This window comes from Phalacrocorax carbo, chromosome 28, assembly GCF_963921805.1.
Source record: "Phalacrocorax carbo chromosome 28, bPhaCar2.1, whole genome shotgun sequence".
Lineage (NCBI taxonomy): Eukaryota > Metazoa > Chordata > Aves > Suliformes > Phalacrocoracidae > Phalacrocorax > Phalacrocorax carbo.
The window spans coordinates 2442106-2455447 of NC_087540.1; the positions used below are offsets into that span (position 1 = coordinate 2442106).

Sequence of the window (13342 nt, forward strand, 5' to 3'; positions counted from 1 at the left end):
GCCTCTTCCCGAGCCGCCTGCGAGGCCACGGCTCTTCCCTAACGCTGCCACCCCGCAGGTGGCCAGCCCACCCTCTGGGCAGTGGGGTGGCATCGCCTCGTGTGGCTGAGGAGCGCACGTGGCTCCGGAGCAGCATCCCAGGAATATTTTCTTCCTGAGTTTCCCGAGCCGCGGGGGAGGTGTTCCTTTTGGAGGAGTAGAACAGAGTTAATTGCCCAAAAAACTTCCTGTGTTTAAAGAGCTCCTGCTTCATCAGGGCTGCAACTTTAATTTGTTGTGGACAGGCCATCTGGGAAGTATTGTCCTATGGGCTCAGCATTGTCCTTTGTTGGCAAAGCAGCCGCTAATTGATGATAAGCAGAATTGGAACTGCAGCCTTTGGCTGGGCAGAGTCATTATTTTTAAATAGCCTATAGCTTTTCACCGAGCGCTGTCTATAATGGCAGCGATTCTCCTAAAATCGCTTATTACTGTGGTTAACAATCAAGTTGTTAAAGCATTTATTTGGCCGCAGCTAACAGTCCTAGTGATTTTTATTCCGGGAATAGCAGTGCGGGTGCGTGCTGCTGCGAGTGCCATCTAGTGCCCCACCGTGCACGGGGAGGAGAGACCCTCTGAGATCATCTGGGCTTGGCCGACCTGCAGTTCTTCGCAGCATTGCCTTGGCTGCCTTTGTGCTAAGCTCAACTCTTCTGTCCCCAGCCGTAATTAAGCCCCTACCAGCCCTTGATGCGCTCTTCCCGTGTGCCGGTGCTACGCGCCGGCTGCCACGCCGAGCCTTGGAGCATCTCGGAAGCGCTCCGCATCTCGCCAAGGCACGTTGTGGTTCTTGTCTTGCAAAGGAATAACTGCAAACAGCTGGACTGTGGGAGAAATAGCAGCTTCTCAGTGGTGATCCAAAGCCGCATCTGGCTGAGGGTTTGCAGGAGAAAGCCCCGTGTGCTAAGTAACAGCTGAGCTTTGTCACTTGAGGACAGGAGTTTGTCAGAGGAGCAGATGTGAGAGGCAAAGGCTCGGCCCCTGTTGAAGGTATTGCTGGAGTGTCGATGATACGCACTGTACCAGCACAGAAACTGTCTGAGCACGAGGAGAGCTGAGGATTGGAAGGGAGCCCAAGGGAGAACCTGCAGCTCTTTGCTGGGATTTATGTGCTTTGATTAGGGGAAAGCCAGAGCTTTAATTAAAGCCACGCATGTGAAGATCTGATGCCACGTTCAGAGTGTTGAGTGCTTGGTTTAATTAAAAACAGTTACAGCAAAGCTGCTTCTCAAGCACTGCCCGCCTCGGAGAGGAGGCGACTCCGCTACCTCTCGAAAGCCGGGCGTTAATTTGGCTTCTTGCTGCTAACGGCGGCGCGAGTGCGATGCTTCCTCCGAGTGTTTTCATTTTCCCCGCCTGTCGGATCGATGAATCCTGTGGCTGTGGGTGTTTTTTTGCCCCCCCCCCCCTCCTTTGACAGCATTTTTTTTTCCTGCGTGTCCCTCACTGGGAAAAGGGGGAGATGCTGACCTGCCAGCCCCCCGGGATCCCGGCCTTAATTACTCCCACATCCTCCCTAACATAACCTCCGCTCGGCGCCGTGTGCCGCCAGGCCAGCCCGCCCAGCCGATTAATTAACCTGCTCCTAGCATCCAGCTAGATGCAGGGAGAAGAGCCTGGGAAAACAAACGCTTGTCACATCTTCCCAGGTTCCACCTTGGTGATTTAGGCAGCTGACTCATTTGCCGCCGGGCTGGTGTCTCTTCAGGTGGCCGTGGCGTTACAGCTGCGGTGGCACATCCACCGGGCGTCTGATTTACAGCTCGCCGAGCCGGGGGATGCTGGGGGTGATCAATCACGCTGGAGGCACCGCGCCGGCCTGGCCCCTTCTTGGCATCCAGCGCAAATAACCAAGCTGACGAGGTCCTTTTTATGGACTGAGAATATTTATTGTTGCGCTTAGATAAGGGAGGTTGAGAACGCGGCACACCCAGCAGACAGGGCGCTGCCGCACGGAGCAGGCAGGGCAGCACAGGCAGGAGACAGCGGCGGAGCAGCTGATGGAGACGCTTTGCCGCTCCGAGGGAGCAGGGCTGAAGTGCCTGCCTGCGCTCAGCACGCGAAGCCGGTTAGCTGTGAGAAAGAAATCTGCTTCCAGAAAGCCGGTGCTGGGCATAGAGCCCCTGTGCTGGCCCTGGCACTGCTTGCCCCGTCCTTCCCCGAGGTAGGACAGATTCCTGACGTGCCCACGATGGGGCTGCGATGTCTCTCCTGCCACAGACCCTCTCTATGCAACTACGTCTGCCCTCTCACAGATCTCGCTAGTATTTGGTCTTAAGCACATCTCTTTTTCCCTGGCTCTTGCCATGCGGTGCTTCCAGCTCCCCAGTAGGCACCACTGCTCTTTTCCTTCTGTCCCATGCACCGTTGCCTGGTCAAGCCGGGGCAGGGGCGGCTCTTCTCTGCCCCCAGTGCTGCAGGAGCTGCTGCCCAGCCCAGCGCAGGGCTCGAGAGCTGCCGTATCTCCCCAACAGCTGCCCTGTGTGACCTGCTGCTCAGGATGCCACTGATTTTGCTGGATTAATTCACTTGGCACTGGCAGGGGGGCATGAAGACACCTCTTGCGTGGGTGTGCGTGGGAGATTTTGGGGGCCTGATCGTAAGGGACAGTCCTTTGTAGCTCATCCTCATGCATTGTCTCTTGCCCGGTGCTGTTCTCGCTGTGGAGATGAGTAAAGAGGCTCTTGTGGCGGTTGGTGTTAGCATCGAGGTCACGTCTTGATGAAGCTGGGGCAGGGTCTGGAGCACACGTGTGCTGGGGGGTGGCTGAGGGGGCTGGGGGGGTTTAGCCTGGAGAAGAGGGGGCTGAGGGGAGCCCTTCTCGCTCTCTGCAGCTGCCTGAGAGGGGCTGGAGTGAGGGGGGGGCTGGTCTCTGCTCCCAAGTCACCAGTGACAGGACGAGAGGGAACGGCCTCAAGCTGCGTCAGGGGAGGTTTAGGTTGGGTGTGAGGGAAAATGTCTTCCCTGCCAGAGGGGTCAGGCCCTGGCACAGGCTGCCCCGAGAGGTGGGGGAGTCACCGTCCCTGGGGGGGTTCAAACACCGTGCAGCCGTGGCCCTTGGGGCCATGGTTTAGGAGACCTGGGGGTGTTGGGTTGGTGGTTGGACTTGGTGATCCCAGAGGTCTTTTCCAACCTTAATGATTCTGTGATTCTAAGTCTCTTCACAAGACAGCTGCTCCCTCCACTTGCTCCTGAGCGTTTTATTGCTTGCAGTTGCCAAGTACCTTAGATTGTTGTGAGAGTGAACGTCTCTGTGGCCCTGAAAATCCACTCAGTGCTTCACCTGAGTGCGTCTGCCACCCTGCCGGAGAGCCTGGGGTGCGAGCACCCAGACGGTGGACTCTGATGGGACTGTCCTGGGGGAGGAAGAGGTGGACCAAAGTGTAGCAAGTACCCGGCACGGAGCAGGGAATGATCTGTGGGTGATAATTCTCTGGGCTGGCACAACAGGCTGGAGTCCCTGTCCTTGCTGTTTCCTCTGTCCGGAGTCTCCGCATCTGTATCGCTTCTGGCTGTGGTTCCCTCATGGAAGTGGCTGAAGGTGTTTCTTTTTTTCTTCCTTTCCAGAGAGTGGGTGCTGAAAAGCAGCCTCTTGATAGCCATGGCGGTGTACACGTACCTGCGGCTCATCGTGGACCATCACGGCACATCTCAGCTCCAGGTTCTCCGTCAAAAGGAGGTGGATTTCTGCATCTCCCTCCTCCGGGAACGGGTGAGTAAATCAGGGGACTCAGGGGATGGCTGGGAAAAGAGACCTGCCTCTCTAGGGCATCCGTGTCTGCGTGTAGTAGCGTTGCTCATGTTCCTCGTGCAGCTGGAAGTGTGAGACACGCCGGTTCCTCAGAGTCACCCCCAGCTCGCACCGTGCAGGCAGTGGTGTGTGGTTCATCCTCAGTGCAGGCTCTGAATGGCTTTTGAACCCATTTACACCAGCTATCCCGTCAGGCTCTAGGCTGCAAAGAGGGGGAGAGTAGCTGTTTGGATGGGGCTGCTCATTTCAGTCTCTTTTATTCAGGCCACAAGGGTTGAAACCATTCTCTTTCTGCTGCTGTGACACCTCAGCGCTTGTGGCTGACTATAGCTGCCAGAACATCAGTTCCTCCCTTGGGGAGGCAGCCAGTGTCTTCGCAGGTTTAGAGAGAACACAGTAGCCAGCTCCAGGCCGCTCTTTGGTCCATATCACGCAGGAGAAGCCACCAAAGCTGGGTTTAGGCAGAAATCCTTGCATTTGGCGTCCTAGCCCTGCGGGACGCGATGGCCCTGCAGCTCCCCGCCCGCTGGCCTGAGCGCTGCCCGCTCTCCCCTTTCTCCTTGCTGGGCGGGAAGGAGCAAGTGTCAGGTCTTAGCTTCGGAGACTGGCTGTAGTCCTGGAGAGAAAATGTCAGATTTATGGGCCGATTGTTTGCTTTACAAGAGAGGGAACATTTTAAAATAGCTGCTGACCTTCCCGCCTGTCACCCTGCCTCTCAGAACCTGCTAGCTTCAAAAGAGGGGCAGGCTGCCAGGGGCAGGAGTGTAGATATTGTGCAAAGAGTGAATCATCTGGAGCCGGCGGTAAGGTTGAAGGACTGACTGTTCCTCCCTTCCCCTCCTCCTGCCCCCCCAGTGCCTTCTCCCTTCCCCCTGCTCAGGAGCAGGTAAACAGTAAATGAGATTTTTCCTCTCCTCTCCCCAGTTCATGGACTGCTTCATGATCGGCCGCGACCTTGTGCGGCTGCTGCAAAACGTTGCAAGGATACCCGAGTTTGAGCAGCTCTGGAAGGACATCATCCACAACCCGCAGGTCCTCAGCGCGCAGTTCACAGGTAGGCAGGGCTGGGGCCGAAGGGGCGGCCAGCTCCGTCCTGCCCTGCCCACACGCAGGGAGAGCCTCTGCCGGAGCCCCGCTAGCCGCAGGCGGCCCCCTCCTGCCTTCGCACGCCCTTGCGGCAAGGCTGTCATGACCGCCGGCCCGTGCCAGGGTGAGTTGGAGCAAAAATCCTGCGCAGCAGCTGTTTTTCACTCTGTGCATCCCGTCTGGCCCAGGTCAGGACCGTGCTAGAGCAGACAGGCTCTAGTGCAGCCCTACTAAAGCAAAACACGTTGGGTGTGTGGGTTCCTTCCAGATGCTTTCTTAGAGGAGAGCATGCCGAGAGAGCTATAATTACACCGTGTGATCCCACCTCCGTCAGCGTCAAGGCCCACGTGGCTGCTTCCAGAGCCCCTCTCGTCACTAACTAGAAGAAGATGCCTCCAAAAGCAGCTTTCTGCTGGCTGCAGGGAGCTTAGGAGCAGGGGCAGGGCCTGTGCCACTCTCCCATGCTCAGCTGGGGTGCTTGGCAGCTTTTGACGTGTTTTTTAAATGCTGCAGAGGCCTTGTTGGCGTCTGGGCTTCAAACCGTCCTGAAAAACAGATACTTCAGGCAGCTGTAACGACAGATCTTGAGAATGCGGCTGGGCCATGACCAGGGTCATTACGTTGTATTGCTTGTTCTGGACTTAACACTTCCATAACTGTAGTTGTTGCTTTTTTTTTAATAAGCTGAGATAAATTTGGAGCCTGAGTCCTTCAGACTGTCCAGAAAAGAGCCTGATGAAGCTCCGTAGCTCTAAAGCAACAAGTCCAGAAGATGCAGCAACTGACACTTTCTAAATGGGATTTTATTTCTCCCAGTAGCCTTGCACGCTCGGCGTGCGGAACACTCAGCTGTGGAGCTGTCTGCACAGCCTGGGTCAAAATAGACTTGATGGAGAGTGTTATATCTATCATTTTTATTGGTATAAATTATTCACTTCTCTAGGGGCTGTCACATCATTATCTGTCTGCAACAATCCTAGTGAGTCTTTAGAAATGGGGCTTTAAAGTGTTCTCCCCCCACCCCCAGCGCCTGCTCTCCTCACTTTATAGATCTCAGATTATGCTCGGGGAAATTCGCAGTGCATCGTTTGATTAAATGCTCCTTAAGCTCTGCCATCTCTGGCTTCTTCTCCATCTCCAGAAGCTGTCTCCTGTCGTTGCTGGTCTCTGCTGAGGCTTGCCGGCCGAAGGGCTGCAGTGACCCAGTTCCCCTCTCTGGATTACCAGGGTTAGCCCGTGGGGCTTGCGGAGGCAGACGAGTCTTAGCCCTAGACCTGAGGAAGGCTCACGTGCCACATTTCCAGGGCTATACGTTCACTAGGAGCATTTCTTAACTCTGCCTGGATCTTCCCAGCTGAGCGCTGAGCTTCCACATCCATGCTCGGAGCGTCATGAGGCACCTAACAAACATCCCTCTAGCTCCACTTGCTTCCTACGCCTGTAGGGGCAGCTGGTCGGGGTCAATTCCTGGTTTGCTGCTGGTTTTGGCCAAATGACCCAGCAAAACGATACCTACATCAGTGCTCCTGACTCCCTCTCCTCTGGCAACCAGCAAACTGCCCGTGGGTTTTGCCCTTTCTCCTCTGGTTCCCTTTTTCTTCTGTTTGACACCACAACCGGTGGCCAGTGGCGTTGCCCGCTGGTTCGCAGAGGCGAGAGGATGCCTGGGTAAGCGCACGCACACGCCAGCGTGTTTCTCCTTGCCGTTTCAGCTGCAAAGCGCTGGAGTGGGCAGGGTTCCCAGGACACCCCGGCGCAGGCAGCTGGGCAGCCCTCGGGGCGGCCGGGGGAGGTGGGCTGTGTCTGGCAGCGCACCAGGAGCACTCCTCCCTGTCCCAGAGGACCCCGCAGTTGGCTCTGGGGGCCGGCTGGGGGGACTCTGAGCAGAAGCTGGTCTGTCCAGTGGTGCCCTCATTCCAGCTTGCTCCTGTGGAGCCTGGAAGATCCCCTCCCCAAAATAATTCCCCCTGCAGTTGCTCATAAAAGAACTTCTTTGCCCTCTTGCCTGCTCTTGAGAGCCTGTAGTAATTGCTCTGCAAGGTGGCTATTATCTCTAGCAGCTGCTGGTCCGTGTGCTCTCGGGTTTGTACCGCTCTGTAACCTCCGATCCGAGTCAGTCTTGCTGAGCTCCGCGCTCCTGCAACCAGGACGGGAGCTCAGCAGCACCGAGCGTGAGGCAGAACCGCAGCAGGGGGTGGCTCCGGGCGCAGCACCCATCCCTCCCCCTGAGCAGCTGGGAGCTCTTAACAAGCAAGGTGCTTTTGTGCCTCTCTTCCCCTGATGCGCACCTCGCTCCACCCTTTCTCTGAGCTCCGCAGGAGCTGGCATCTGTTCTTGCTGCTTTGAAGCTTCCCTCCTCCAGCCGTCCCCCAGGTGTGACCCTCTGGCTGCGCAGCAGAAGGACGACTTCCAGTCGGCGAGAGATTGCACCTCGTGTGCGCGGCGTCCCTGGCGCCTGCCTGTCTGCGTCAGAGCTGCCTGCCCTGTAAATCCTTCGGGTCTTGTCAAGCAGCAGCAAAGCCTCTCTGCTCAGGTTATAAATTCCTCCTCTTGCAGCTGTCTGGGAAAGAGAGCAGGCTTTTGCAACCTCCCCTTCTCCTTCCCATCCTCCGTTCTCTGCACACGTGTGCACACACAAGTTTTATGTCTGATCTTCATTGTCTCATCTGGGTGCCTTTACTCCAGGGGAGGAATTGGACTGAGGTGCTGGCGCAGCCCAGGATGGGCGCTCTCTGTGCCGGTCCTGCGTTTTGGTGCCCAGGCCGAGGGGTGGGAGGTGGGGAATGTGCTCTGTTGGTTACGGCTTGGGACTTTCAGCGTCTGGGCAGTCTCATTTGTCCTCCAGATCTTGTCCTGCCCTGCTGCGCATCCTCCCTCCCTTTCTCCAGGCCTCCTCATTAGTGATCTCTGACAAAAGCCTGCTCTAGGTAGATGTTTTAGGAGACCTTTTCCAGCCAAAATCTTGCTCTCTTTCCACTGCCTGTAGCCTTGGGGAAACGGAGCTTAATGCTCCAAAATCAGCTGCTGCAGATGTTGGTAGATCTCTGCCCAGATCCCGTCTGTGCCGGGCCGTGCCGTGCCGTCCGTGGGGCTGTGCGAGCACGGACCGACCTCTCCGTCTCTCCCCAGGTGTCCTGCAGCTCCTCCAGTCGAGGACTTCTCGCAAATTCCTGGCATGTCGCCTCACTCCCGACATGGAAACCAAGCTGCTCTTCATGACCTCACGGGTAATTCCCTCGTGCTCGCCGGGTGTCCCGTGCCAGCGTGGGGGAGGAGGGCACTCGTCCCTGCCCGGTCCGCAGCGCTCCGGTCCCGTTCCCACGCTGGCCCTGGGCACGGGGAGGGAGGGCAGAGCACCTCTGGGCAAAGGGCAGAGCTTTACTGATGCGAGTATTTGTTGCTTCTGGCGTCTAACGGCGACAGGAGGAGAGGCTGCTCAGCGGGAGCTGATGTAGATGGGCCCGAGACATCCCTGGTATTCATTAAAAGGCACAAAACAGCTTTGCAGGGGAACATTGCTCCTGGCTGGCTGCTTTCCAAGGCAAGCACTTTCTCTGAATGGCCGCGATGCGGTGGGTTATCGGAGCTCCGACAACAGCAGCCGTATTCAAGAGAGGCCAGGAGCTGTGCAGTGACAGCACCGGGGTTAGCTGTTATCTGTGTTCGCACACCAGGCAGAGCTCGCTTCCCCCTCGCTCTGCCTCCGGCCCAGCCGCTCGCTGGCTGGCTGAGGCTGCTCGCAGGGGCTGTGCTGTGCCGCACACGCGGGGCGTGTGGTCCCGTCCGCTCAGCTGGAGGCAGGCCCTGCGCAAGAGCGCTGCACAATGTGCCTTTTTGCTTCCTCGGTCTCTCTGAAGATGCTGCCAGCACAGGGCTGATGGGGAGCGAAGCAGAGTTTGCCGCAAGAGGCAGCTTAGAGGATGGCAGACCGTGGCTGTAGCAGCCTTCCCCCGAGCCTCGAGCAAAACCTGCGTCTTTCCCTTTCCCTTCAGGTCCGGTTCGGCCAGCAGAAGCGGTACCAGGACTGGTTTCAGCGGCAATACCTGTCCACCCCGGACAGCCAGTCCCTGCGCTGCGACCTCATACGCTACATCTGTGGCGTGGTCCATCCCTCCAACGAGGTGCTCAGCTCCGACATCCTCCCGCGCTGGGCCATCATCGGGTGGCTGCTCACCACCTGCACGGTGAGTTGCGAGGGCCAGACCTGAAAGCGAGTCACGTCATTGCTGGGGATCTCTTCCCTTGGCGGGGACGCGGTAACCTGCGGATGCTGGAAGCTGCCGGCGAGGTTGGGATTAGGTGTTTGCCAGCTGGGCTGAAGGAGAGGGTTGCAGAGCAGCGGTCAGGCCATCAGCCTGTGTTCTGTGCTCTGGATTTTAGTCCTGGCTCTGCTGCTCGTTGGATCCTTTGGGGTCTGCTTTCCCAGCATAAACCTCACCTTCTCACTTTCAGCTTGTCGTGCCCTTTGTTTCTACTTTATGTTTATGGCCTGTCTACAACGTGTGGGGCCTCCCCTGTCCCAGCAGGGTGCGAGATGCCTCGTTACAGCCTCCTTGGCTTCCACCCTCCGCTTGGCCTGTCGTCCCTTGTCCCGTGCAGGGCTGTGGCCTGCGGCACTTGTCAAACAGGGCAGAAGCTGCCGAGGAAACGGCTGTTGCTGCCAAGGGACGTGCGGTGCCCGGTTGTACATGATTCAGGGTTGTAGCTGCGCTTTGCAGAGCACGTGGCTTGTATCTCCCAGCCTCGGGGCTGCCTTGGCCTCTGCCGCTCTGCAGGCTGCCCTGGCTGGAGCTGCTTTCAGAGCAGGCAGGTTTGCTCAAGGATTTCCCACCTTCTCTGAAAGCTCACTCCTGCGCAGCAGCAGCAGCAGGTACCCGGGGCGGGGGGGGAGGTTCGCCAGCTCTGCCCTGTCCTGCTGGTGGGAAGAGCGTCGCCAGCCCCCACCGCGCAGCACAGGGCCTGGCACGTCGGGCCTGCAGAGGGGATGGGGGCTCAGCACTGTATTCATCAGATAATTTGTATTTTTTTTTTTCTTCTCTAGTCCAATGTTGCTGCATCAAATGCCAAACTGGCCTTATTCTATGACTGGCTCTTCTTCAACCCCGAGAAGGACAGCATCATGAATATAGGTATTCCACGGGGAGTCTTTCTCTGAACGGGCAAGGGTCGAAGAAGGGGTTAATGCTTTCCAGAGCTGGTAGAGGTAGGGGGATCTGGTGGGGAAAGCCCAACAGATTATCTCCAAAGGGCATCAGTTCCCTCCCCTGCCCTGAACTCCTGGGATTTGCTGGCTTGCAGAAGAGCTGCTTTGACGGAGCCACTTTTAATTGTGGCTTTCCTGTCCGTGGTAGCAGCAAGAGTCTTCCCTGAGGTCAGCGGCTGCCTGACTGCAGGGCTGTCCCAGGGCTCAGGGCACACATGAGCAAGGACTGATGCAGCCAGGGGCGTTGCTGGGAGCCCCTGCCTGCAGGGAAGTTGGTTCTGGCCATTGTTTGAAGCCTAAGTGTTATTTAGGAGCTGGATGAGGACAAGGGTGGGTGTTGGTTTCTTCTGTGGGTGTTGGTCTCTTCTCCCAAGTCACTAGAGATAGGAGAGGAAATGGCCTCAAGATGCATCAGGGGAGGTTTAAATTAGTTATTAGGAAAAAATCTATTTCCTGAAAGAGTGGTCAGGCCCTGGCACAGGCTGCCCAGAAAGGTGGGGGAGCCACCATCCCTGGGGGGGGTTCAAAAAACACGTAGACGTGGCACTTCAGGGCATGGTTTAGGAGGTCTGGGAGTGCTGGGTTGGCGGTTGGACTTTGATGATTCTAGAGGTCTTTTCCAACCTTAATGATTGTATGATTCTATAAGGGTGAGTACAAGCCAAAAGAGGGGGGTTCCCTTTGTGCCCCAGGGGCAGAAGGCTGGGGCTGCAGGACCAGGGGGGCACAGGGGTGTGGTATGGGTACCTCTGGGGCTGTCAGCACAGGGCTCCCTGATCTCTCCTTCCAGAGCCTGCCATTCTGGTGATGCATCACTCCATGAAGCCTCACCCTGCCATCACCGCCACGCTGCTGGATTTCATGTGCCGGGTGAGCTCCCCCTCGCTTTTCAGGGAATTAGCTGCCTTGCCAAATGAGTTGCGTGGTGAGGGTGGAGTGACGAGGGCTGTGAAAGCAACTGCTGGGGTCCGCGCAGTCCCTCTGCCACCAGTGGGACAGAGACACCCCTCAGGAGTGTCAACAGAGGACAGTGTGGAGGGAAAGAGCCGCAGTTCCCTCCGCTTACATCAGCCAGCTGTGCTGAGGTCATGCTCCAAAGAGAGCTGCTCACTGTGTCAGCCTCGGGGGCTTGTCCTAGCCTCAAACGCTTGCCCGTGGTGCAGAGGAGTGGAAGTGCGCCGGCCAGGCGGTGCTCCCGTAGGGACTGCAGCCGGGCCCTGCAGCCGGGCTCTCCTCTGAGCCCTCCTCGCCGCCCGTCGCCGGTGCGGCAGCACGTCGGTGTTAGGTCAGTGCTTTTCCTTCTCTGCCAAGACAGAAGCTGGGAGCGGTGAAGTGGTGAGCTGCGCAGCCTGCTCCCGGCAGGCCGCCCCTTGCTCTGTGCTGACCACAGTAACGCAGGCTCAGGCAAGACAGATGTCTTCGCTCCCCAGAGAGTTCTGGGGCAAAGGCCTATTGCCTCTCCATCCTGCAGGAAGGGAATTTCATGCATCCCTAGAGCCAGTGATACCAGAGCAGCGAAACAGTGTCATCTCACTGCCCATTCTTCAGAGCCAAAAAAAACCAACCCCCAAAAAATAAACAAAAAAAAGCTGTTCCCCCTTCTTTTTTTTCCGCATTCCTCATCTGCTCTGCCCTGAGCCTCTTGATTGCGAAATAGCCTGCAGAGTAGCTCAGTATCTGCTGGCAGCCCTTTTAACCTCCCTTTACCTATGCTAAATTAAGGAGGGATTTTTCTCCCTGCTGATCTGCCAAGAGCAGAGTCAGGCACAGTGCTGCGGACACTCAGCCAAATGATTCACCTCTTGAAACCAGCCACCAGAGGCTTTGGGGAGTCCTCGTGGTCTCTTAGTAAATCCAGGGCCGTTCCTGGAGGTCGGAGCATTGGGCCCCCGTGACATACATTAATGGGAATGCCACCACAGGAACACGTATAAACTTCCCAACCCTGCAAATAAATCCTTCCAGAATGATGAGCATTAGTAGGATAAAGGCTTCTGAATTGTTCCCTTTAGCACCTAATGAAATGCTTTGGCCCGGTGTCATCCGCTGAGGGCAAACCGAATCTCGCTGCATCAGGGGACAAGTGAGACCCATCGTGTCCCTCTCAAGGGACAGCCCTCTTTGGGCAGGGAGCAGGGCTGGTCCTGCCCCTCGGTCCTGGGGGAAGCAGTGCCAAGACTTGCCAGGTCCGGTGATTTCGTCCCGGGGGGGCTGGTGTTTCTCGGAAGCAGGGTCTTCCCGTGGCATGAGCGTTGGAAGAGGTGCGAGTTGCATCACTCTCTGTGTGCTCCCAGCCCCAGGCTGCCCGAGTCCAAAAGCAGCTGCTGGCCTCTGGCAGAGGAACTAGGTGGAAGGTTCTTGGGATGACCCAGCTTTCAGGGAGGAGTCCTCTTACTCCCTCCAGAAGCAAAGGACTGTGTGTGGACAGAGCTGAGTGGTGTTTAGGGTACCCCCTCTCATACTCCCCCCGCTCCTGCAGCGGTCGCTGCTGCTTGGAGTGTGGCCCTGGCAAGCCCCAGAGCTTCTCACAGCTCGCAAGGCAGCATCTGTGCGTTTTTTCTCATCCCTGGGAGATGCACTGGCTGGCCCTTGGGGTAGCAAAGCCAGAGGCATGGGCTGGTGCCCCTTCTATCCACTGTCCCCGAGATGCTGTGCTTGGAGAGCTCTCCCACTGCCTCTCTTGGCCGAGAGCAGCTGGGATGTGGTGCTTGAGACGAGGGCGACCCAAGAAGCCAGCTGATGGCCTTAGCTAGTCCTCGCTGCTGACACAGGCCCAGCGGTCGGCAGAAGGGTTGATGGCGCTAACGCGGTCGTTCTCCTGTTTTCAGATCATTCCTAACTTCTACCCCCCGCTGGAGGCTCACGTCCGACAAGGCGTGTTCAACTCTCTCACCCACATTGTGGAGAAGCGAGTCCTTGCGTAAGACAGCCCTGAATTTTACTACATTTATACAACTGCTGTGCACCAGTTTTCCTGGGTCTCGCCGGCCTAGCCGAAACGACCTCCAGGCTCCCTAAGAGCTGCAGGGGGCGTTTGTGTTGTGTATGAGCCACGGAAGAAGCCATAGTTGTGTCTTTATGGTGTCAAGGCTTGTCCTAAGAGCTGTTCCTTGAAGCGAGGGCATGGGTGGATTAGGAAAGCTATAGCCACTCTGCTTTAGGTGAATAGAAATGTCCCCAGCCCTTTCTGATCCCCGAGCTGAATGGAGCAGCCTTGCTCACGGTGCTTCAGCCTGCAGACAGCTCCTGCAGCAGCCAAGTTC

At 57.1% G+C, this 13342-nt stretch overlaps 1 protein-coding gene across 1 annotated transcript in view; it reads left to right on the forward strand.

Annotated features, from left to right (window-relative positions):
• The window catches only part of INTS3 (integrator complex subunit 3), a 44093-nt gene that overhangs the window by 14095 nt on the left and 16656 nt on the right, over window positions 1-13342 (forward strand). Inside the window, exons 7-13 of the mRNA XM_064475358.1 lie at window positions 3607-3751; window positions 4715-4844; window positions 8006-8103; window positions 8869-9060; window positions 9918-10005; window positions 10870-10949; window positions 12908-12999. Coding sequence (XP_064331428.1) covers window positions 3607-3751; window positions 4715-4844; window positions 8006-8103; window positions 8869-9060; window positions 9918-10005; window positions 10870-10949; window positions 12908-12999 — 825 coding nt within the window. The remainder of the gene's footprint in view (window positions 1-3606; window positions 3752-4714; window positions 4845-8005; window positions 8104-8868; window positions 9061-9917; window positions 10006-10869; window positions 10950-12907; window positions 13000-13342) is intronic.